This window comes from Penicillium cataractarum, assembly GCF_028827025.1.
Source record: "Penicillium cataractarum strain IBT 29864 chromosome Unknown utg000007l, whole genome shotgun sequence".
NCBI classification, from domain to species: domain Eukaryota; kingdom Fungi; phylum Ascomycota; class Eurotiomycetes; order Eurotiales; family Aspergillaceae; genus Penicillium; species Penicillium cataractarum.
This window is the reverse complement of record NW_026622743.1, coordinates 2889568-2912430: the sequence shown is the minus strand read 5'-3', so window position 1 is coordinate 2912430 and position 22863 is coordinate 2889568. Positions and strand designations below refer to the sequence as shown.

The 22863-nt window shown below is 47.7% G+C and overlaps 10 protein-coding genes across 10 annotated transcripts; 6 read left to right on the top strand and 4 right to left on the bottom strand.

The window, feature by feature from the left end:
• Positions 1-162: 162 nt before the first annotated feature.
• On the top strand, positions 163-747 carry N7496_008609 (uncharacterized protein; the record flags this gene model as incomplete). Its single annotated transcript, XM_056701528.1, has 1 exon — positions 163-747. One exon carries the CDS (start codon positions 163-165, stop codon positions 745-747), a length of 585 nt encoding a protein of 194 aa, XP_056553591.1.
• Positions 748-1259: 512 nt separating this feature from the next.
• On the top strand, positions 1260-2478 carry N7496_008608 (SMP-30/gluconolactonase/LRE family protein; the record flags this gene model as incomplete). The annotated part of the gene is made up of 2 exons (XM_056701527.1): positions 1260-1598; positions 1648-2478. 2 exons carry the CDS (start codon positions 1260-1262, stop codon positions 2476-2478), a joined length of 1170 nt encoding a protein of 389 aa, XP_056553590.1.
• A 219-nt stretch (positions 2479-2697) lies between these two features.
• On the bottom strand, positions 2698-3704 carry N7496_008607 (fungal specific transcription factor domain-containing protein; the record flags this gene model as incomplete). The annotated part of the gene is made up of 3 exons (XM_056701526.1): positions 2698-3087; positions 3153-3540; positions 3589-3704. The coding sequence occupies 3 exons, from the start codon at positions 3702-3704 to the stop codon at positions 2698-2700; spliced, it is 894 nt and encodes a 297-aa protein (XP_056553589.1).
• Positions 3705-5404: 1700 nt separating this feature from the next.
• N7496_008606 (phytanoyl-CoA dioxygenase family protein) lies at positions 5405-6600 on the top strand (the record flags this gene model as incomplete). Its single annotated transcript, XM_056701525.1, has 3 exons — positions 5405-5587; positions 5648-6348; positions 6432-6600. 3 exons carry the CDS (start codon positions 5405-5407, stop codon positions 6598-6600), a joined length of 1053 nt encoding a protein of 350 aa, XP_056553588.1.
• A 407-nt stretch (positions 6601-7007) lies between these two features.
• N7496_008605 (uncharacterized protein) lies at positions 7008-8725 on the top strand (the record flags this gene model as incomplete). Its single annotated transcript, XM_056701524.1, has 4 exons — positions 7008-7226; positions 7290-8031; positions 8086-8285; positions 8342-8725. The coding sequence occupies 4 exons, from the start codon at positions 7008-7010 to the stop codon at positions 8723-8725; spliced, it is 1545 nt and encodes a 514-aa protein (XP_056553587.1).
• A 519-nt stretch (positions 8726-9244) lies between these two features.
• On the bottom strand, positions 9245-9718 carry N7496_008604 (uncharacterized protein; the record flags this gene model as incomplete). Its single annotated transcript, XM_056701523.1, has 1 exon — positions 9245-9718. One exon carries the CDS (start codon positions 9716-9718, stop codon positions 9245-9247), a length of 474 nt encoding a protein of 157 aa, XP_056553586.1.
• A 1857-nt stretch (positions 9719-11575) lies between these two features.
• On the top strand, positions 11576-13267 carry N7496_008603 (uncharacterized protein; the record flags this gene model as incomplete). Its single annotated transcript, XM_056701522.1, has 4 exons — positions 11576-12075; positions 12130-12210; positions 12262-12676; positions 12743-13267. The coding sequence occupies 4 exons, from the start codon at positions 11576-11578 to the stop codon at positions 13265-13267; spliced, it is 1521 nt and encodes a 506-aa protein (XP_056553585.1).
• Positions 13268-13612: 345 nt separating this feature from the next.
• Positions 13613-18519, bottom strand: N7496_008602 (uncharacterized protein; the record flags this gene model as incomplete). Its single annotated transcript, XM_056701521.1, has 3 exons — positions 13613-17627; positions 17692-18418; positions 18483-18519. 3 exons carry the CDS (start codon positions 18517-18519, stop codon positions 13613-13615), a joined length of 4779 nt encoding a protein of 1592 aa, XP_056553584.1.
• Positions 18520-19064: 545 nt separating this feature from the next.
• N7496_008601 (uncharacterized protein) lies at positions 19065-20680 on the top strand (the record flags this gene model as incomplete). Its single annotated transcript, XM_056701520.1, has 3 exons — positions 19065-19067; positions 19133-20077; positions 20150-20680. The coding sequence occupies 3 exons, from the start codon at positions 19065-19067 to the stop codon at positions 20678-20680; spliced, it is 1479 nt and encodes a 492-aa protein (XP_056553583.1).
• An 878-nt stretch (positions 20681-21558) lies between these two features.
• N7496_008600 (60S ribosomal protein eL19) lies at positions 21559-22811 on the bottom strand (the record flags this gene model as incomplete). The annotated part of the gene is made up of 4 exons (XM_056701519.1): positions 21559-21708; positions 21823-22243; positions 22402-22450; positions 22781-22811. 4 exons carry the CDS (start codon positions 22809-22811, stop codon positions 21559-21561), a joined length of 651 nt encoding a protein of 216 aa, XP_056553582.1.
• Positions 22812-22863: the final 52 nt, after the last annotated feature.

Here is a 22863-nt window from a genome sequence, read left to right as displayed (position 1 = left end):
GAAGATTCTTGTTTGTTCCTACTTTCAGGCTTCGAGTATGTTTCCTCTTATTGATGTCTTGTTTGATATGGAAGATGAGATGAATGCTGATTCTCTATAGCACTGATACCTTCTCTCGAAAAAAGTCTACAATATACCACTTTATTTACCTATCAAGAAAACATGACCTTCCAACTCCCATCGCGCAATAACTACCATCACCTCGATGACGCACCTAACGACAATCCCTACGACATAAACTCACGCCCTTGCCATTCACACACAGACTCTGATATCCCAGAACAACCTTTACAAACACAACACATCCAGACTGACTCAATCACCCAATACACAAACGAAAAACTCATCGATCCCGCCCAAACAACCCTCCTCAACAAACACAACTACGATCACGACCCCTTCAAAACAACCCGCCCCCTCCAAGCACACCTCACCCCCTCAGACCCAGAATCATACTTTTCACCACCAGCAACACACTCAGCCCCAAATAGCCCATTCCTCTCTCCAGCAGAGCGCCTCGAGCGAGCCCTAGCTGATAGCGAGAAAGATGATTACGTGCGTATTCGCCCGAAAGGCTTTCGGATGTTTAGTCTGGCGAATATGAAGACGGAGTGGTATCATGGGTCGAGGGGGCGGGTGTTGAAGTATTGGATTGGGTTTCCTTTATTGGGGGTGGTTGTTATTGTCGTTGTGGTTATTATTGTTCTTGCTATTTTGGGATTTTCGAAGATTGGGTTTCCGCAGTGATTGTTTGGATGGGTTGGTGTTAGTGGAGTTTTTGATTTTGGGTTGGGATTCTTTGGGGATGGCTTTATTTTGGGGGTATGGAGTATTGTATACATGGAGCTTTGGAGTTCACGAAAATTTGGATTTTAGAGCATTCTGCTTTCGTTGTCTTGAGGTTGTGATATCGATTTAGTTGAGCTGTTGATTCTGGCGTATGTGCTTGGGACGGATGTAGATTGACCTAATTTACCCACGATAACTCAAATAGAGAAGTACGACCAACCTACTGGGTATGCCATGATAAGTTATTTTAGATCTCGATTTCTAATTCTTCCACTATGTTGCAGTCTACCGGGGCTAGAGATCTTTTCCGTGGATACATTTCCGTCCAGTGCTGCCAAAGAGGGGAAGAGGTAAAGTAAAAGGACTATAAAACTGATCCCACCCAGTCAAATCCCAAGCAATCGAGAAGGAGTCCTAAAAATCGAAACTATTTTCTACCAAGTGCTTTGAAAAACGGAGTTATCGCTAAGATGTGGTCCTCTATCCTTGTTATTCCTCACTTCTACATCATTGCGATATCGCTCTACGCATCTGGCACCCAGGCTAGAGAAGAAGAAGATATAGTGACTCTGGATTGTGCCCCTGGAGTGGCATGTATCAGTCATTATGGAGCCGTGCTGCCTGTGTCATTTAATCGAACAGATGGTGGTGCTTCTTCGACCTACGGTGACACGAATGCCACTAATGTTCCGGGGTTCAATAAATTGAATAATTATCATTTCATCTCATTTGATGACGCGTTCCTTCCCCTCATTGGAGAAAATGCCACCTACGAGTTCTTCTTTTCAGTGAAGGAGGTCACCCATGAAGTAAGTTCGGAGCATACGAATCAATGACCTGCAATTGATACTTTTGAAGGGACCTGTCTGGATTCCGGACAAGAAGTGGATCATCTTCACTGAGATCAGTCAATACTGGCAATATCGGCTGGATCTCAGTGGAGAAACACCAGTACTGTCCAAATTTAACGTATCTCCCCCAATTTGGTCACCCGCAGGTGGATCGTATCACAATGGGTTGGTATACTTCACCTGTCCAGGCGGCGGTGGACAGAAGGCGTCCTTGGTCACCTACAACCCCAGGACCAACGAGGCCAAAACAATTTTAAACAACTACCGTGGAGTCTCTTTCAACAGCCCAGATGATATCATCGTCGACCCTAACGGTAATATCTGGTGGACAGATCCCTGGTTCGGCTACCTGGGCGAATTCAATCCTTCCCTGCCACAGTTGACAGCCGGGGTGTGGTTCTTCAATTCTACATCCGGGTCGAGTAAATTACTCGATGGGACCCTATCGGAGCCAAATGGAATTGTGTCTAGTCCAGACTGGTCTACGATCTATGTCAGCGATACGGGCGTCAACTCGGGAAGACCACTGACTTACCATCCTACCGGGCCTCGAACTTTGTACGCATATACTCCGGATCTGGAGACTGGCTCCCTGACAAATAAACGCACGTTATTTATTAATGACCAGCGTGACCCGGATGGACTCAAAGTTGATACGTTGGGTAACTTGTGGACGGCGTCAGGCAAGGGAGTCGATGTCATTGATCCCTTGGGGAATTTGCTGGGCAAAGTTCAGACCAATTTCACCGTAACGAACCTGGTCTTTACGGGTGAGGGGCTTCAGGATCTATGGATGTTTGTGAGTATCTACTTCCGTCCCGCTATGAACCTAATCTAATTATGTGTCTGTATTAGGGTCTCGGAGGCGTTGCGAGAGTACAAATTCGTGATAGTGGAAAGCCCCTCGTGAAGCGTGAATAAGATACCCAAGGTAGAAGGTGATACATGCTTCCACTTTATGTTGAGATTCTGGAGATGAAAGAGAGTAATTGAGAATCTGTAGCATTGAGTATGATCAACAGAAATTGCTTATCTATCAAATAACCTAATATCAACCCTATGGATCCCCTGACCCCATGCAACTCTCGAAGTCAAAGTCAACTAGTGGTATCCCAGGATCTAAGAATCCATTCATCACCATAGAAAGTTCCTCATCTGTCAATGTCTGACATTGAGGAATTTTATTTGGAGACTGTGGAGTCAGAACTGTTCCTGTCCATTGGTCTGGGTCAATCTTGATGTGGCCGCGTACTTCCGAGCGGAACTCCTCCATGATGACAAAGTATCGATGAGCTAGTGAGCCCTCCTGTGCAATAGAAGCAATCTGGGACTGACAGCGCTCTGCAGCTCGAAAGTGTCTGAGACAGAATTCGTTATCTTCCGACCATGCACGGATAGTGTAGGTGTAAATCATGACTATGGCGCAGAAGCCTTGGTATTGGGTGAACTTTTATGCTGTATGTTAGAGTATGATTGATGAGAAAAATAGGAATAGGTGAGATGCCCACGTACCCAATATGCTGGGAATATTCTGTTCGCTTGAAACATTTTGTTGATCGTGTCGAGGATAGAAAGCGCAGCAGACAGGCAGGCGCTGACATCCGGCCGCATATCCTCGCCGGGTGCAAGATGTGAGTCTTTCAAATCAGACATAACCCAACCTCGATTGACAAGGATGACGGCATGGGCATAGGCCTGGCTCAGCATATTACTTTGACGCTCGAACATAGGTAGAAGAAACTTGGGTTCGACCTGACTCGCGTCTAGGAAAGGGGGTATTTGACGCCGCCATTCATGGAGTTCATCATTCAATTCCTCCCCAAGAGAGATTCTTCGTGCCTCTGTTGGGGCATGAATTCCATATAGGCTATGAAGGATGCGACTGACGATTCGGACCAGTCTATAAGTAGTCAGATCATGCTTAACAACAATTTGCATTTATTCGTACTTAAAATGCAGCACTGGAGCGATCATGACCTGACATTTCGGGTCTGCATCCGCATTTTGGACGTTCAGACCGCTTGGTAAGTCTGCATCGTCGATCAAAGATGGGAATTCCTTCATGGATGGTCAGATTTCCGCAGCACATTCCGTTTAAATGACTGTCAGGAAGCAGTACCTGGTCTATTTCATCATCATGAAACACTGAGGGCCGACCCAGCATAGCACTGAGATATTTGTCCAGGTTGTACGCACACCAAAATAGCCTCTTTCTGCTCTCCTCCTCTACATGGTCTGCCGAATTTTCGAATCCCTTATATTTCTTCAGGCCCTTTCGATGAAGTCCCAAGGCAATGGTCAGACGCGAGGTAACTCCGAACAGGCTCCAACAGTGGTTGATTCGCGAACAAGTCAGCAGGAAAAGACATTGTCCAAGCCGGGCTTGAACACTTTCCAATCGAATGGGACCTTTTTCGTCCTGAAGCTGCCTATCTGCAGCCTGAAAATATCGTACTCTGGAAGTGTTAGGAGTAATGAAAAAAAGGGAGATTAACTGACTATTCATACCCTTCCTGAAATTTGTGCTGATCGTACGATTCTGTAAAGTGTCGCGTCGCGGTCGCAAATACCACTAACAACACTGTGTTCCGAGTCCTTGCCGCGTAGCTTTGGCTTGGACTCAGCGAATACGCATTGTTTAACCATTCTTCTATTGTTCCTCGATGCAAGAATCTGTATGTTGGAGAGCCAATTATGAAATATTTGTCCACAAGTTCGAGGGCAACCTCACGAGGTGGAAAGACAAATGATAGAGAATCAAAATCGGGCAAAGCCGCATCACCAAAAGTGAAGATTGAAGTTGGCGCGACCTTGTTGGCCCTCTTCTGTAGTCGCTTTCGTAGGCGCAGAAAGAATGAGACGTTTGACGAAGTCCCAACAAAATGGCCTTGTTCATCACTCATAAGTGCCTGATCACTTATCTCCTGCTCTGACAAGGGTTCTGCATGTTCTTCAATCTCCTGTAGTGGGGGCGACACATCCGAGATTGACTCTACGCATGGAGAGAGGACGTGAGAAGAATGAAAATTATGGGGTTCCGTTGAAGACAAGGCACTGTCGATTGTATCTGCATTTGATCTTCGTCTTGTAGGGCTCCGAGGTGATTTTATCCAGTTGAAATCGCCTACCGGAGGTGTCTTTGGTATGCCTCTAGTATATGGTGCCGTGAATTGACATTCAAGTCCTGTCAACGAGCAGGGTCCACATGGCTGAGTACCTGAACAACGGCTTTTCTTACTGTAGGATGATTAGGTTACTGGGAATGTAGCTTGGTGTGAGATCACATACGCTTTGCAACTATCGCAAGCACGACTTGCTCTCTGCCGTTTTTTCTCCACGCCAGATCCACGGCCACCCGATGGGGTATTGCTCCAGTCTGGTGAAGGCGACATTGACGCTGTATGAGCCCGAGGACCTTGACTTGTCGAAAATATCAGCAGTTGGAAGTCGTGGGCGACTTTTTCCTTATCCAGCTTCTCGCACTCTCCCCGCACTGGCACTTTCTCCCCAAACCGGGGTGCCGTACGGGGTGATGATCTTTTCAGCTCCCCGCACAAGTATCCAACCAGAGAGGATGGAGAATTATCTACTCTCCAGCCCTAAGCTATGGGCAGTTTATCCGGCTCTGGCGGTTATTTTTCCTAGGAAAAGGCCTTTTATGTGATAGGTATATTAGACGGGCTTCTTTCCTAGTGCTTCCGACTTATGAAACCCCGATTGACGATTCACTCAATATCGAGATTAAAGTTACTATTATTGCAGAAATGGCAGCGGCTGTCGTTCACCCCCAATTTTCCGTCACATCTGACCAGAATCAGTTGCACGGGCTGGGAATGAAGGCCGGTAATGGTGATCCACTCCCTGACATTGGCTTGCTGAAGCCCTCTACAATGGATCTTCCGATGGATGAGCTTCGGAAAAGGTATAATGAAGATGGCTACCTATGGGTAAGACGCTTCGGAAGATATTAGAGATAAGGAATTCATTTCGACTGACTTGCTTTGCAGATGAAAGGAATCCTCGACAAAGAGAAGGTGATGGATATGCGAGAACAGTATTTCCGATTCATGACTGAAAATGGCGATACCAGAATCCTAGCAGAAGGAACTAACCCCCGGAATGGCATTTTCTCCGGCGAAGATTGGCGAAATTTTCTACTTCCGGGTGCTCTCCGTGTCTTCAATGGCCTGAGTGACGAAGGAGTCTTCGTGGACAAGGTCTTCAAGGCTCACGTCGCGGACTTTTACCAAAAGTTCAAAGCAAATGCTGAAGAGCCTCTCAGGGATTTTGTTGGAGAGCTTCGTCAATTTCAAGACCCTATGCTGTTGAAGCGGACTCTACTTCGATGTAATGTGCCGGGCGGAGAGACTACGCCTGTCCACTATGACCAGATCTTCCTTCGAGCGGGTCCGCCGACTTCGATCACTGCATGGATCCCACTAGGAGACTGCCCTTTGGTGGGTGGGGGCCTCATGTACTTGGAGAACTCTGTTACTATCGGAGAGAAGTTCGAGGCAGACTTCTCAGAGAAGAGTAAGAGCTTGACAGACGAGGAACGAATCTCTGCGTTTAACAAGAACATGATGGCCGGAGGATTCCTGGACCGAAATGCAGCAAATTTTGGGAAATACTGGGGTCGTCGGTGGCTTGTGGCCCACTATGAAGCTGGTGATGTTGTTTTCCATAATCCATTCAAGATTCATGCCAGGTAAGATGTACTTCATTAGCCTTGACTTGCATTAGCCTAGGTAAGAACACCGAGAACGCATGCTAAAACATCCTGCTATTCAGCTGTCGCAACGAGAGCCCGGAAGGCATTATACGGCTTTCTACGGATCTTCGATTTGTCGATCAAGCCAAACCTTTTGATGAAAGATGGTTGTACGAGGCTTATCAGGACAGCGACCCGAATGTTGCGAGTCGTCAGCCACAAGTAGCTGGTAGAAACGGGAGAATGTAATGGGCGAACACGCTTCGGGCCCTATCAACTCTAGCTATCTAGATTCTATTTTAGATCAAAGTACTGTATTTCTGGTCTCATATCACGTTCAAGAGTAGAAAATAGACAACTCATAGATGCTTTATCCGATAGAAGAAGCTCGGACCAAACCCCGCATCATTGACCATATTGTTCCGATTGGTTGTTTCTAGTTGTATTTCGGGTATGCAAAGGTCGGATACTTTTCCTGGAGACAGGCTAGGCTTAATGAGCTTACCCCAAAGTACATACTTGGTGGGGAGCAAGAATATAAGGCTGAAGCGTGTTCCCCTTGTTCCCCTCCACTATGTACAACCAACCATCTCGGGGTTATCAGATTAATTCTTTATTACGTCCAATTTTTAGCATCTCCATTCGAGACTATCAAAATGACAACCCAAAGTGACGTGAAGCCTCCAGTTGATCATATTGAGGATGCAACGAATTCCAGAATTGGCAACAAGAGAACTGGAGATGCCGCCCTAGAGCTATTCAATGATCCAAAGGAAATCCATGCATTTGTGGACCCTGCTGAGGAGAAGCGCCTCATGCGAAAAATTGACCTGATGATACTTCCATGCTTATCTGTCTGCTACGTCTTTTTCTATGTAAGATCAGTGCTCCAATTGACATCAAGAAGCCAGAACTAAGGAAGCTAACCTGAAGTAAAGATTGACAAGACGACGCTCTCCTACGCTGCTATCTTTGGAATTAGCAATGACTTACATCTCGTCGGAACCCAGTATAGCTGGCTGTCATCAATTTTCTATTTTGGGTTTCTGGCTTGGCAACTGCCAACCAATCTCTTAATGCAGCGATTTCCAACTGCAAAATATCTTAGTCTGAACATTATTCTCTGGGGTATCCTCCTTGCACTCCAGGCCGTAACAAAGAATTTCTCGACACTGGCTGTTCTTCGAGGACTGAGTGGTGCCGCAGAAGCTTGCGGTGATCCAGCATTTATGTTGATCACTGGAATGTGGTATACAAGGCGCGAACAGCCCATCAAGATTGGCCTGTGGTACTCCTCCTTGGGCCTCGGAATTGCGGGAGGCGGTCTGCTGGGCTATGCAATCGGTCAAATCAAAGGGTCACTGCCAAGCTGGCAGTACGAATTCATCATCATCGGAGCCCTTTGCATTGCCTGGGGCATCGTCATGTTCATCGTTCTCCCCGACTCGCCAGTCTCAGCTCCACTGTTGACTATGGACCAGAGAAAAATGGCAGTTGAGCGACTGCGCGAGAATCAGACGGGAATCGAAAACAGAAACTTCAAGCGCTACCAATTGATCGAAGCTTTCACAGACCTCAAAGTGCTATGCTTCTTCCTCATTGCTCTCCTCCAGGCAATTGTGAATGGGGGTATCACTAATTTTGGCACACTGATTGTGAAGGGCTTTGGATACACAACTTGTGAGATGCTACCCGCTATACATCCTAATCGAGGAAAGATATTAACAAGCATAGTGGGAACCACTCTTTTGCAAATTCCATATGGTGTCTTTATTGCCCTCGTCATTCTGTTTTGCGTCTGGGTCAATGACAAGATGCCACCTAACAGCAGATGCCTGATGATCCTGATTTTCCTTTTCCCCAACATCGCCGCAGCATTTGGTCTGCGATTTGTGCCTAAGAGTGCTAAAGTGGGACGACTTATCTGCTACTATGTAATGCTCGTTACAAACACAATGATTAGTGAAAAAAATGCTAATATTGATCTTAGTTGACGGGGTCTTACAATGCCTCGTTCGTGATGCTCCTCTCCTTGACTACCGCCAACATCGCCGGTCACACGAAGAAAGTCACGAGCAGTGCTTGCCTCTTCGTTGGATATTGTGTCGGAAACATTGCTGGTCCATTCTTTTACAAATCTGATCAAGCTCCAGACTACTCACTTGGTATCTGGAGCATGATAGTCTCACATCTTCTCGAGGTCGTGGTTGTTGCATTCCTGTGGATCCTGTTGAAGCGGGAGAACCAGAGACGGGATGATCTTCAAAGTGGTACTGGCGGTGCAGCTGCTGAAGAATCTGGCTTCGATGCTGACTTATCAGCATTCAGCGACATGACGGACAAGGAAAATCCAAACTTTAGATATGTTTATTAACTATTTCTTGTTTAGATGACAAGGGGCAGTAAAGTAATGCCAATATTAGGGATTGGACAAGAACTTTTATCACGAATGAAATGAGGAGGGAGCATAATTTTGGAACTTTAACATGAACCAGAAAGCTGAAGTTGAAGGTCTAAAAGGAGTAACCAAAGATGGCAAAAAAAGAGCGTACTATCACGGACTTTTTGCCTCGTACGCCGGTGTTCTATAAGTCTGAGATGGAAATTTCAAGATAAGGTAGGAAAGAAGGAACTTGGTTTGTGTGGCTTCTTTGTGAGAAGCCCTCTTTCATTTGAGGGTTAAATTGGCCCTTAAGGTCTATTGTGCTTCTAGCGAAGTCACTCGGAATGTTTAACAAAAACGGAATCAAGGGCTCATCAGTCATATTTGCATCAAGAAATTATCTACAAAGTTTCTCATAAGACTCATTCATAATTACCCTGCCACTTTCAACACTTTGACAACAGGTCTTTCCTCTTCACCTCAATTTATCACGCCCTACTTCTTAACTCTCTAGCAAGTTCCCGAGCACAGAGTCAGTGTGACATCGGAGTTGGCATCACAAACTTTGACTTGGCTGCCACCACTAGTAGCAACACCCGATGGCCAGCAGATGCTTGGGCAGCTCGCCGATGACTTGACACCGATTGCGTGGTTGGAGAAGGGATCGCCGAAAACGTCGGACAGATCGTACCAGACTTGCTGGCCGTCGAGCGTGTAGGCAAAGTTGGTTTGGGGGCTTCCATTGTACAAGCCGTTCTCGACAGTGGTAAGCTTGATGGCGATGCCACCGGACGCAGGGTCATGGTGCAAGACCTCGGAATAGGTGCCGCCAGAGGCGACAGTATACTCTTGGCTGACAGAGCCGCCAACAGACCAGAGGTAGACGGGGAAACCACACTTGTTCACAACCTTTGCGTTACCGACGGCGCTAGCAAGAGGAGCCAGAGCCGCAACAGTAGAAATGACAGCTGTGGTGAACCGCATTGTAGATGATCTTTTTAAGATAAGTATAGGAGGATCTTTGAGTAAGAAGATGATGTTGGATGATCACGACATAGACTCGATGAAAGAGGGACTTTATATAGCTTTTTGAAAACTCATTGCCAAGGAAACTATACGAGCTCTCACCATGTTCACTTGTCATAATTGTCAATCGGAACCATGATCAGCCCACCCAATTTCGACTATCTGAGACAACACAATGAAGCGGCGAGTCTGACCGCCAATAAGGCCACCCTAGGGAAAGAACCGCGTTTTCCACGAGTCTCAAAACCCCTCATGGCAAAAACAGGCAGATCACTATGACCATGTGTTCGCGATGCTAGCATTGGTTGAACTAAGGTTGAATACGGCAAGATGTCTCTAAGCTTGGACTTCCGGGAACTCTGCAAGGCTGTGTGCCACACCGCAGTGCCACACCCGGTTTGGCGGGGAACTTGGGGAGACCCTGAGACATAGTTACATCCCAGGTACAACCTGCATAACTCCAGGATTTCTCATGGTCGGCGACAACTCAGATAGTCTCGCTTGGCTCGTTGAGGTCACCGCCAGAACTTAGAGCACGCTGTGGTTGGTAGTGTCTCACCCGCCGAGCTGGTCCTTCCGTTAACTATAGAAGTGATGATGCTGAGGTCAACCCGAAAAACTCTGACAGTCATATGATGATCCTGTGATACGAGATCAGGCACCAGTGAGCAGCTTTGTGCAGCGCATTTGGAAATCAAGAACGGAAGATGGCGGATATAAAGAGGTATCGCCCATGGAAGAAGAGTCCCGGATTGTCTCACACTGGCTTCATCCCGGATTTGGCTTTGTTAATAGTAAAAATCAAGGACTCGACAGTTTACTACCAAGAGATTTCACCGTCAGCTTTGCTGAATATTTGGTGTGCTGTGTAGCAGTGAAAATTGGTCTTGACACCAACCATTCCATTACACAATGAATGCACTATGAGGTCTGGATTCTACGATTCAATCTCTGAAGAGACGATTATTAAGCGAGCACGGTGGAAGGTTACCTATTTGCAAGCAGATTCGTTAGTCGCATAATTATGAGAAGAAATCTTCTAGCACTGAACATGACCCGCCAGCATAGGTCATCGACCTTTACAACATCTGATCAACATGAGCCAAAGCAGAGGAAGAGAAATACATAGCTGCTATCTTCTTGGAGGGCTCCGGGAAACGACCCACTCTTTTAGGGAGCAGACGATTTACGACATAACTCGGTGTTGGATGAGCCCCACGAAGGCTTCCCCGCAATGATGAAATTTGGATAGGTGTATTAGTGATCTATCGGCAGTTCCTTAGTTCGTTCAATTCCGCAGCAGATTTGCAACCGAGGCACGCCGGCCTAGAGCTATCCCACCCCCTGTTTTTCTCTTAGACGATTCATTCTGGGAATAGCATAGAATACAGCTTCCACCAATCAGAGAACAGGAATTGTGGATATATGATCGGACTTTCGGGCTTTTGCAGAGAACCCTGCATTTCCCCGCATTATATCGTGGATTTTCATTAAAGAAAGCTCCCTTACTTGTTAAAGTCAGGAAGTGGCGCGGCATATCGCTTTCCCCAGATCAAATCCATACATTCCCCGCCTCTAGTAGACTGATGACATGACTCGAAGAGTATGGGCATTAGACGACTTTCTTTAGATTTCTATAAAACATGCAAAAGCGTTTTGCCGCCCTCTGGGTTGAAGCAGAAACCCCCAAAATATTTAAAAGCAGGAGCTTGAACACAGGACAAGACATGCTGTCGCAAAGTTTTCTCTTTCAAAGGCAGTTTACAAGGAGCCAAGATGAGAATATTTGTCCATTCGCTCTTAGCAGCGATTTACATGCTCGAAGCATTAGCTGCTCCTTCTTCGTATGGCGCTAGCACCCATGGTTCTGGGCTTATCGTTGAGACATCTTCGGGTTCAATCCATGGCTTCATCAATCGTACCGCGCCTGATGTCCGCCAATTCCTCGGTGTCCCATTTGCGGAACCACCCGTCGACAATCTACGGTTTGCCAAACCAGAGAAGAAGAAACCAAACGGCATTGTCAAGGCCTTCAATCTTCCCAACTCATGCATGCAGCAGTTCAACACGAATAGTTCCACAATCTACACTACATACGAAAAGGGTTTCTTGATCAGCGGTGGCAATTCCGAGGACTGTCTTTACCTCTCAATATGGGCACCCAAGCTTGAGAATATTCAGTTGCAGCAGCGGCCATTGCCAGTTCTGCTCTACATTCCGGGCGGTGGCTTTACAAGTGGGGGTCAAGCTTCATTGTATAAGATCCCCGATAAATGGGTGCAACGAACACAGTCTCATATAGTCGTAATTATGAAGTAAGTCTCTCAAAAAATGCACACCAAGAGGGCCTTCTAATCGATTAACACTAGCTATCGCGTAAATGTCTTCGGCTTCCCAAACGCAAAGGGTCTCGATGACCAGAACTTGGGGTTCTTGGATCAAAGACTAGCGTATGATATTACAGCTCGGTTGTCATTGTTGCACTGCTGACAGTTATTTAGTGTTGAATGGGTACATGACAACATCGCCAATTTTGGCGGCGATCCGGACAGAATCGTTCTGTGGGGACAGTCTGCTGGTGCAGGCAGTGTCACTGTTTATCCTTATGGATACCCCGACAATCCCATCGTGGCAGGACTCATCGCAGACTCAGGTGGCCCTGGCATCGTTGGGGGAAGTGATTCGGCGCAGACAAACTTCACATATCTTGCGGGACTTGTCGGGTGTAAGAATCTTGGACCTGGTGATGAGATCGCTTGTGTCAGGAAAGTCCCAGCTCAAGATTTGGAGAACGCTTTATCGTGGTATTCTGGGAATAACACAAGTCCATCAATCTCGTTCAAACCCATCGTCGATGACAAGACTGCGTTCTCCAATTGGACTCAGAGGGTGTTGGAAGGAAAGATTGCCAAAATTGTGAGTTTTTGCTCTTCAAAGTGAGACAAAATAGGAGAGAGCAAAGCTGACAGACAGTTCTCGAAGCCTCTGATAATAGGTAGCAACACAAACGAAGGAGCCGGCTTCGTCTCCTTTACGCCCAATGGACCTGGGCAAGCAGCGCTGGACAAGGCGACAAAAATCATCAGCTGTCCTGTCGCAGCAGAAGTGAAGAACCGTAACGCTGGGGATCTCCCAACGTACCGATATCAGTACGCTGGTAACTTCTCTAATATCTCACCCCTGCCTTGGTTTGGCGCCTATCACAGTGCCGAACTACCTTTGCTCTTCGGAACCCACTCTGAATACGGAGGCGCCTCAACAAGCTTTGAATGGAATGTTAGCTACGCGATGGAAGCTTTGTGGCTCAGCTTCGCCGAGGATCCAACTCGAGGGCCTGTGCGACTTGCCATTGGAGATGGTGTTGCTGAAAATCCCACCAAAACTAGCTTTTTCGCATGGCCTCAGTTCCAGCAAGGGTCCTCTAACATGCTGTTGTTTGCCGAACAGAACAAAGTCATGCAACTTGTATCTTCAAAGAATATTGATGATGGATGCTCTAGCTCTTAAAGAGCTCTCGGAAATGGTCAATTGGGGGCAGTTAAAAGAGTCGTATTAGTTCGAGCGAAATAGAGACATATTGAAGCTATTTCCTTTACTCTACAGGTGGTTATCAATATGGGTTTCTCCTTGATCAAAAATTTCCTTTGGTGCATCAAGTTGCGCAGTGCATGAACTTAAGTTTCTGCGTTATCCAAAAAGTTTACCAAGCTTCATATAGAAATATGCTTAAAAGTTTGAAATTAAGGTCACAGTCACGTAATGGATTTCTTCTAATTCACGTATATTCTCAGCAATATCAAATTCCAGTGGGAGCCCCATCCAAGATACAGGGACCCCACGACTGCTAGACACTCATACAAAATTGTTCTGGGTCTTGAATAGAACGACTATTGAGTGCATCTCCGCCAGTTCATCGGAAGATCGCTGAATTTGAGACTCCATGTCAAGAATGGAATCCATTTGAGCAGGCCCAGTCGCAGTACGATGGGCCCCGTCGCTTCCGCCATTGACCACTCCATCATTTCCATAGTCGATGTCAGCAAGAATATAGAACCATTGTACAATTTTCCTAGCCTCTCGATGTGTCGCATCGATCAGTTTTTTCCATCGTTGAAGCGACTGTGCCTGATTATGGAGCTCCATCCAAGGTGCTGCTTTTTCCGGCGCCGACTCAGACTCTTCCATGGACTTCGTATGCAATGAAAGAGTTCTCAGTCGATAATCAAAGGCATATTGATCTTCCAAGAAAAGGCCTCGTTCAAAGCTTTTGAACCATGCGATGTCCTCGGGATGTTTCACAGGCTCCTTTGATTTGAGAATAATTTGCGTGAGGTATTCCTGGAGCTTATCATAAAAGGCATCCTGTTTCTGTTGAAGGTCTGCCAATGCATCATGAGTATGAATATAATCAAAGCTAGATTTGACCAGTAATTTCTGTCGCGCCTTATCCATCTCCTCCGGCCAAATAAGGTCGTTCAGGAAAGCTCTTGACTCGTTCGATTCGAACTCGACATTGCGACGACCGACATTGCGAGCACTACGCCGGGATTCAGAAGAACTCTCCTTGGCACCCGATGCGAGATACTGAACCATTTCTCGGTCCATTTTGACTGAGTGGTAGCGCAGCATGTCCAGATTATCCACACTGGGCTTCGTCCATTCTCGTTTCTTAAAAATGCCTTCCAGGTCTTTTTTATCGACAAAATGTCCTGCAATACAGGTCATGACAAACTCCCACTCATCATTTTTGACTGCGTCGGAGAGCAAGCGCGGTTCAATGATTTCGTCACGCATGATTGATTTGGATAATTTGCAAATGTTTCTATCCTTTTCAGGATCTCCGATCGATTCTAAAATACGTGAACGCCTGGTCGATACATCGATTTGACGCAGTGATAGTGCGCGCTCCAAAAGAAGAGTCATCAGTTGATAGTCGGCATGAGTTTGGGCGATGAGGAAAGGCGTGAACCCCCGATTGTTCCGGGCCAATATATTTGCACCATGCTGTATAAGCTTCTCACACATGTGTGTTCGATTGTACGAATAGAATTCGGCTTCCCTGCGTCCAGCTTGGCAAGCTCGTAGTAAAGGGGTGTTCTTTCTCTCATCGAGAGTGTTAACATTAAAGCCTCGTGCGAGCAAAATTTCAACTAAATCCACTCTGCAAGCTCCTGCAGCCACATTGATGGCAGTGACATAGAGCTCGGGCAAAGATACACGGTCTAGATTGCGGCTTGGGTCGGGTAATCTGTCCAAGTATTGCCGGAAGACCTTTGGCTCACCCTTGGCAGCGGCGAAAATTAAGGCATTGACATGCACCTTTTCCACTGCGAAGTTCTCAAGGAGCTGGAATAAGTTGAAGATACTAGGATTCTCCCAAGCAAGTGACATGCTGAATGGAGAAGAGCCCTGGTCGTCCTCAATGAAAGGGTCTGCTCCGTGCTCGAATAACAACGAGACTAAATCAGAGCGCCCAATGTCCATTGCCAGATGCAGTGGAGTCTGACCCCGGCGGTTCCTTGCCTTTATATCAACCCCAGCCGCCAAGAGAATTTCTATTGTTGAGCGCGACTTCCGCTGAATCGCACAATGGAGCGGCGTTCCGATCTCGTTGTTCGCAAGAGTCAGGTCTGCTCCGGCCGCAATAAACAACTTCAAGACTTCATCTGCTCCTTGGGATGCTGCTGCATGCGCAGGACTCAAACCCAAGTTATCCTTGTGATTGATGTTCACGCCCCCCAGCATCAAGGCCTTAGCGTTGACCAGAGTCCGGCAAAAGTGCAGAGGGGTGCGTCGACCTCCGTCCAAATCATGACAGGAGGCATTACGAGCCAAGAGAAATTTGGTCATTCGATCTGAAGTTCCCATCGAAGCGATATGCAGTGGTTTGATTAACGCGCTGTCAGCTCGGTTTATAGCCGCCGAGTCGAGATTGAGAATCGACTCCGCAATCTGCTCAGACTCCCTTGTATCGCGGAATGAGGCAATTTGTACGGCGAAATGAAACGGATATGTGAACATGGTGTTGTTGCCTGGTTGAAATAGCTTTTTGCTAGCCAGAGTGGGGGCGTGCTTAAGAAGAAGATCAACTGTATCAAGATCTTCAAGATCAATGGCCTGCGTGATTGAATTCCTGCCTTCGGGGGATGTCTGGCCAAGAACTTCCAGAGGTAGGAGTTTGACCATCTCCCGCAGCCTCTGCTTATACATGCAACCGTGAATAGCATATCGCTCAGCATTTGTCAATAGGCTCAGGGAGCAGGCAATTGGAAAAGATCCCAAGCTATCGATCTTATGCACACGAGTGCCTTTCGTGGGTTTTCTTTCACTGAATGCTGCTTTCCAAAGCAATAGAAAAATATCTGCTTGGTGATACTTGATTGCAAGATGAATCGGCGTGAGAATGGGGCCCATATAGTCATCGGTGATTGCAAAGGCAGGGGCTAGAGGATCTGCACCCTGAGAGAGAAGAAACATGACCAGTGACTCCCTGCCACATACAACGGCCATAGCAAGGGATGTTCCATGAACCTGGAATGGCCATTGAGGATGAAGGATATCACCTTCAGTAAGCACATGATTCAATGCCTGTTTAAAGTTGAGATCACGGTAGTAGTCTTTCAACAACGGCTGCACTTCACTGAGAGTGGTCTCATCCAGACAGAAGAGCCAATGAAGGATCGATGGAGGTGGAGTTATCTCTATCAATCCCGCACCAGCTTTTAAAAGGGAGATGAACAGGCTTCCATGGCCTCGCAAAGCAGCTAGCACAAGATGGGAATCTAGTTTTGGGTCTGTACCTGACAGCCTGATAAGGGGTAACAGTTTCTCCACGAATTGGGCATCACCCTGCTGGAGTGCGATATCCAGCAAGCTATGCTGTACGGTGGATTCATTCACTGTGAGAAAAACACCAAGAACCCCGTCGCTGTCATTGGTCCATGGTCGGGGTCTTTGCTTAAAGAAGGCTTCGCGAAAGTCAGCATAGTTGGCGAATTTAGAGACCGATGCCCCGTCATGTGCAACCAAAGATGTGATCAATTCAGGACTTCGGGTAATACTGAACCCCAAGGCAAGGCATTCACTATATGTTTTCTGGGTACTTGAGTCCATGTTGAAGCCATTGAGTATGCGAGGACCCAAAATGCGAGCGACCAAATGACCAGTATCCTCGGCCATTCGAAGAAATCCCTCGGCCTTGGCCAGATCCTGAGATGTTCCAAAAGCGTTCGTATAGCAAAGCATTGTTTGAAACGCGATTGAACCGTCATTTTTATCCGATTTCGAACCCTGGGCCACAGTCTCAAAGTCCTGCAAGAGTTGCTGCTGTTGCTCCCAAATGATATGCGGACCGCTCTCTCTACTGAAGATCGAGTATCTAACATCTCCAGACATGGCATATGTTGCGAGCTTTGACTGAAGAGAGTGTCCACCGGGCGTCTTATGCCATGAGACAATGATTGGAAGCCGACTGAGGTCGGAGATCCTTTTTGCCGGATCAGTTTGCAGAGTACGATCCATCAATGGACGTAGGAATCCCTTTTCAAAGCCAATCCCCGGTATTTTCATGTTGTTCACAAACTCTATGGCCAGAGTCTTGAGATGGGAGAGATCAAAGTGACCAAAAACGTGCTGGTCATCTTCATCAATAGATTCCTCGTGAGAGCCGGTCGGTGATGTTAATGACGTGGACAGGGAGGAGTAACGTTCGTAGAGAGGGTTCCTGCGCCAGCTACGCTGGAAATAAAGCTGTCCATTTGCTAAAATCTCCCACGCACAGAGGCCAAATGCCCAGATGTCGCATTTGTGAAGTTGCTCGATTAGGATGGGTTTGTCCTTCTGGTCGGCAACTTCTGGTGCATTGTATCTGGTAGGAGCGTTAGTTTCAAGTGGCCTTCCGAGCTTGTAATAAGCCCTCTCGGTGGGCTTACAGAGTTGTTCCGAAATACTGCTTTTTCTTCTCAGACGCAGATCCCACGATGATGGAATGCCCAAAATCAGACACCTTGGCGATCGACATGCAAGGGCGATCCAGGGACGAAAATACCACGATGTTATCCATTTTCAAATCTCCATGAACGATCCCACATTTGTGAAGCGCCATGAGGCCCGCGCCTACATCGCCCATGAGAATCAACTTTGTTCGAATCGGATGTACGTTCTCCTTCAGGTATTCCCTCAGGGTTCCCTTCGAGGCAAATTCGACCGAGATAAACGGCGACAGGCGCTGCTTTTCGACGGTCCAGCCATAGCCCAGAATATCAATAATATTGGGATGGTGTGTGAGCGGTGGGTGACACATGATCAATATCTCGCGCAGGACAGATTGTAGTCGCCTTTGAAAGTAAGAACGCTCAAAGCCTTTCCCTTCTTCGCTGAGTCGGATGCGCTTGATAGCGACGACGGTACCCTCGTACTTGCATTCTGTCACAGTGAACGTCTCTCCTGCGGCTACAAAGCAGATCTCTTCCACGTCTTCAGCTGGGAAACGTTTCAACTTCAGTTTCTGCACTGTGTGGAGGAGATTCTCTAGGCTGTTCATGGACTCGACGTCAATATTGTCGCTAAAGCCGAGGCCATCCACGGTAGACACTCGAGATCGTGAAATCGATGTGGTCCATGTTAGTATGTCACTCTGCAATTCATTCGGCGCCCGACCTAGTGGATTCATTAGCCATGAGAGTAGAGGACAGGTACCCAGCGACGCGTCTGGAGAACATACACCTGATCCAGTCATCGCTCAAGGAGGAGACCGACATTGTGACTGCTGGTCTAGAATCCAGGGGCTCGTTAGATCGGGTAGGACATCGTTTTGATGGATTTTTGCTGAAGAAAAGCACCACGATAGAAGAGCGGCTGAGTCCCTGCGGGGGGGCCAAAATACGTACAGCCATGGTCTGATTGGCCGCTGTCAGCCTCACGTATGTTGCCCTCCCTGAACCCCGCAGCACGAAGAAGACCCCAGCTTCAAAGACCCTTTGTGGTGCGCTATTCTGGTTGCGTCCCTCTCTAAAAACATATAGCTTATTGTTCTGACGTGGTAGCCGGCCCGGCCCATGAACTATGATCGATCCACTCTCCGTGGCGGGCCTGACCATCACGGTGGTTGATGCGCTCATCAAACTCGGAGAAAGAACCGGCGAGCTCATTCAAGATGCAAATTCCTTTGAGAGTGTCAGTTAATTTCATCCGTATTAGGAAATCGTCGCTTACCAGTCGCTAGGACTCGAACGAACTACGAAACCTGGTCAACGACGAGAATATCCAGACAAAACTCATCCGCAATCTGCTTTTCTCCGAATGCATGGTAGGTTCTTTTGAATAAGCCCATTCAGAGTGCATTCGTCATTGATCTGAACAAACACCATACAGGTGTACGGTGATAAAACTCTCTTCGAGCAATTCGACCCCGACATCCAGCGTCAGATCGAGCTTCTCTGCGTGGAGATCAAATCCATCCTGCAGGAAGGCGTTTATCTTCTCGAACGCCGATACGGTGTTTCGAAAGAGTGCAGTTACAAGGAGTCGCCAACCGCTTCTCTTCTGAATGTATCTACCCTGTCGCTTTCCCGAAACCGGTCGGCTTCATCTGGCTCCTTGAACAGCTTGTCGTGGGGCCGTGCCAGCCCTTCTCTGCCGGGACTTCTCCGATGGTCTTTGCGCGATAAAAAGCGAGTCGAGGCTATTCTGCAATCGTTCAAGGATCGCAATTCCCGGCTAAAGAAGAAGGTGGAGCTCTGGTGTCTCGCATCGCAACTGGGAATTTCACCGGAGCATTTGATGCATCTTCAAATGGATGAATCTTCGAGGAAACTCGGTTTTGATCAAGATGCTTCACTGCGCCTAGCTCAATTGGATGCAGGGAAGATGATCGCATCCCTAGAGCTTATGGGTCCTTCATGGGACTCTCATCTCAAAGAGATTCAACCCGTCGAGAACCAGGGCATGTTCGCCATGTTCGTGAAGAACAATGTTGCCTATATCCAGGAGAACCATCATTACGATGCCATGGCCACACCAGCCAGTCCTGGGCACGATGTTGATGCGCGGACTCGGGGTCGGATCGAATCGCTCGCCAAGCTTCTGCACCAACCCAAAGAGCAGGTATTTCGTGTCCTTCCTTGTATGGGGTGGAAATATTTGCCTCGTCAAAGCTCGATCGCGTTTGTCTTTGAGGTCCAGCCCAAGCCTATAGGAGCACCAGTTAGTCTCCAGAGACTGCTCTTCAACAATGACCTGCGTCCAGAACTTGGAGACAAGTTTCGCCTTGCCCTCGGTCTCTCGAAATGTATTGCTCAGATGCACATGGTCCAATGGGTATGTTCCGTCCCACCAATGGCTGATATCTTGATATGACCCACAATGGCGCTAATAATAATACCCACTCAGCTGCACGAGAGTTTCCGAAGCGACAATATCCTGCTCCTGCCCCATCGTGTCGATGATGAAAAGATGGGTACCCGTGTCGCAGTGAACTATCCAGAGCCGTGGGTTCTTGGCTTCGAGTTCAGTCGTCCAGAGCCTTTCTTCTCCGTGGGGCATTCGGACTTTGAGCCGACGCGAGACATCTACCGCCATCCTGACCGCCAAGGCCAGCCGGCGGAGATGTTCAAGAAGATTCACGACATATACGCGTTGGGAGTCGTTTTGCTGGAGATTGGCCTGTGGGAGCCGGCAGTCAAACTGGAGAAGAACATGTTCTCGCATGCAAACAATCCCAGTGCTGTCCAGGCGCAGTTGATTAAACATGCCCAAAGGAGGCTGGAGTCACGTGTTGGGCGAAAGTATAAAGAGGTTGTCATAAAGTGTCTTACAGGAGACTTTGGTGTAGAGGACGATACGAAGGAAGATCTGAGATTGCAGCAGGCATTCCGACATCAGATTGTTGATGTTATTGAGATGGCCGCGAATTATGTTTAACTAGACCTAGTAGACCTGTTAGGTAGAGAGTGCTCATTCCCATAAACGTTGGAGATATATATTTAGCAGCCTTTAGTCCATCCATGTAGCCGAACCCAAATCATCTCTATCGGCAATTCGAGGATCGTAAATAACATCTGGAGGTCATCTCAAATGTTCTTATTCCCTAGACAGAGACTACGATATATATTCCGTGAGTTAATATGTGCTCGCTCACTCATAACCTTACGTCCATGCAGGAAGATTGACGACATTTTATGTAGGAGTCTGGACCATCAAGTACAGACAGGGCCCATAGAACTCAAAAATAATGTCCTCTGAGTGGGCGGGGAAGTCCAAAGAAAGTACGACTAATTCAAAGAAGACATCTACATGAACGTCATAGACCAGCATGAAAGTCTGGTCGCAAGATACTGGAAAAGGAAACGATCATATTTCGTAACACAAGCGCCGTACCGAGGGAGGGAAAGATTTTGTAAGTTTTTTGTTTTGAAAAAGAATTTCCTTTTGCCTTCTCGTTATGAACAAGAAAAGCTTGAGTATCACATCATCATCGCATCTTCCTATTGCCCCAATATTTCCCAGAGATCCCAGAAGCCCGAACCCCCACGCGATCCGAAGAGAAAGACTGGTATGCGTTGTCGTCGTCTTCACAGAAAAAATAGCCCGACTATAGGAAGAGGGGGTTTCTCGAGAAAAAGGCCGACACTAATGTATTTCGAGGAGACAAAAGGGGGATAAGAGTAGTGCAGCCGCTTTTTCGAAAAAGAGATCCCCGGAACAAACCCAGTAAGTTTTCACACGCCTTCATAACCTCCGCACCGATGAACGAGAAGAGTGTCACGTCACACAACGGAATGCAAGTTTTGAGAACGGATTTACTCCTGGGGCTCGGCAGCCAGAGCGTTGCGCTTGGCCTCGACACGCTCAGCGCGGCGCTCACGGAGAGCCTTGTTCTTGGCACGCTTAGCATCCATCTCCTCCTTGAGGACACGCTCACGTTGGCGCTCAGCCTTGGCCTTCTGGATCTGTAGATGTGGAAGAAAACGAGTCAGTGGGTTGATTCTTTTCTCTCTTCATGCGGGGGTCACGTTGTATATTCGATAATCGAGGGTGGACGGGTTTCATCGGGGATAACTTACGTGCTCAACCAGAGCACGCTTGTGCTTGAAGGTGTTACCCTTGCTCAGGTGGTAGAGCTCGTGGTAGAGGTGCTTGTCGATCTTGCCAGCGGCACGGTAGCGGACGAGGAGACGACGGAGGACACGCATGCGGCGCATCCAGAGGACCTGGCTGGGCATACGGGCGTCCTTGGTACCCTTGCGCTTACCCAGACCGCGGTGACGACCGATGCGGCGGGCCTCGTTCAACTCACGGGCGCGGGCGCGGGAGTGCATGGTGACGGGCTTCTTGATGATGAGGCCATCGCTGACGAGCTTGCGGATGGTCTGACGAGAGTTGGCGTTGGAGATCTCGGTCATCTCATTGGGGTCGAGCCAAATCTTGCGCTTGCCGCAGCCGACCACGGAGGCCGCGAGGCGCTTCTGGGTGCGAAGGTTGACCCTGGATGGAAGAAAAAAGACGGGGTCAGCCTCTGCACACAACACTTTCCATCAAGTCTTTCCGTCTCTGCCATCGGCGGGATCGGTTCCAAAAGTTCAAGTTTTGAATTGACATGGAGCACCGGTATCGTTCGGAATATCGTAAGAGATGAAACTCACATCTTGATGTCGGCGTATCGACGGTCGTTGGCGGATGATGTTCGTTGCACTTGACGGGAAAACCAGACGGTGAGGAGTTTGGGGCGGGCCGATTAGCTAATGTGCTATAAGCGAGTCCCCTCCACTGCATTTGAGGGTTAGGGCTGTACCCTCTACGCTAGTCCCGATCTGGAGTCCGTCTGATTGCAAGAATCAAGCTTGCTAGGGGGTGTTATGGGAGATAGAATAATGGTAAAGCTCAAACATTTCAGTAATATTGTGTCTAGATAAAGATACACTCTACTTGAAGCTATTTCTTCCTACATTAGAGTCATGAGTCCTGTTCAACGGAGGAGATGATGCTGTTTAAACGCGAAGACACGTGATCAAAAGAAATTACGATTGAAGATCACATGACATAGAACATCCATTTCGGGAAAGGCGTTGAATCTGTTCTACTAAAAATGGGGCATCTGCTTGGTA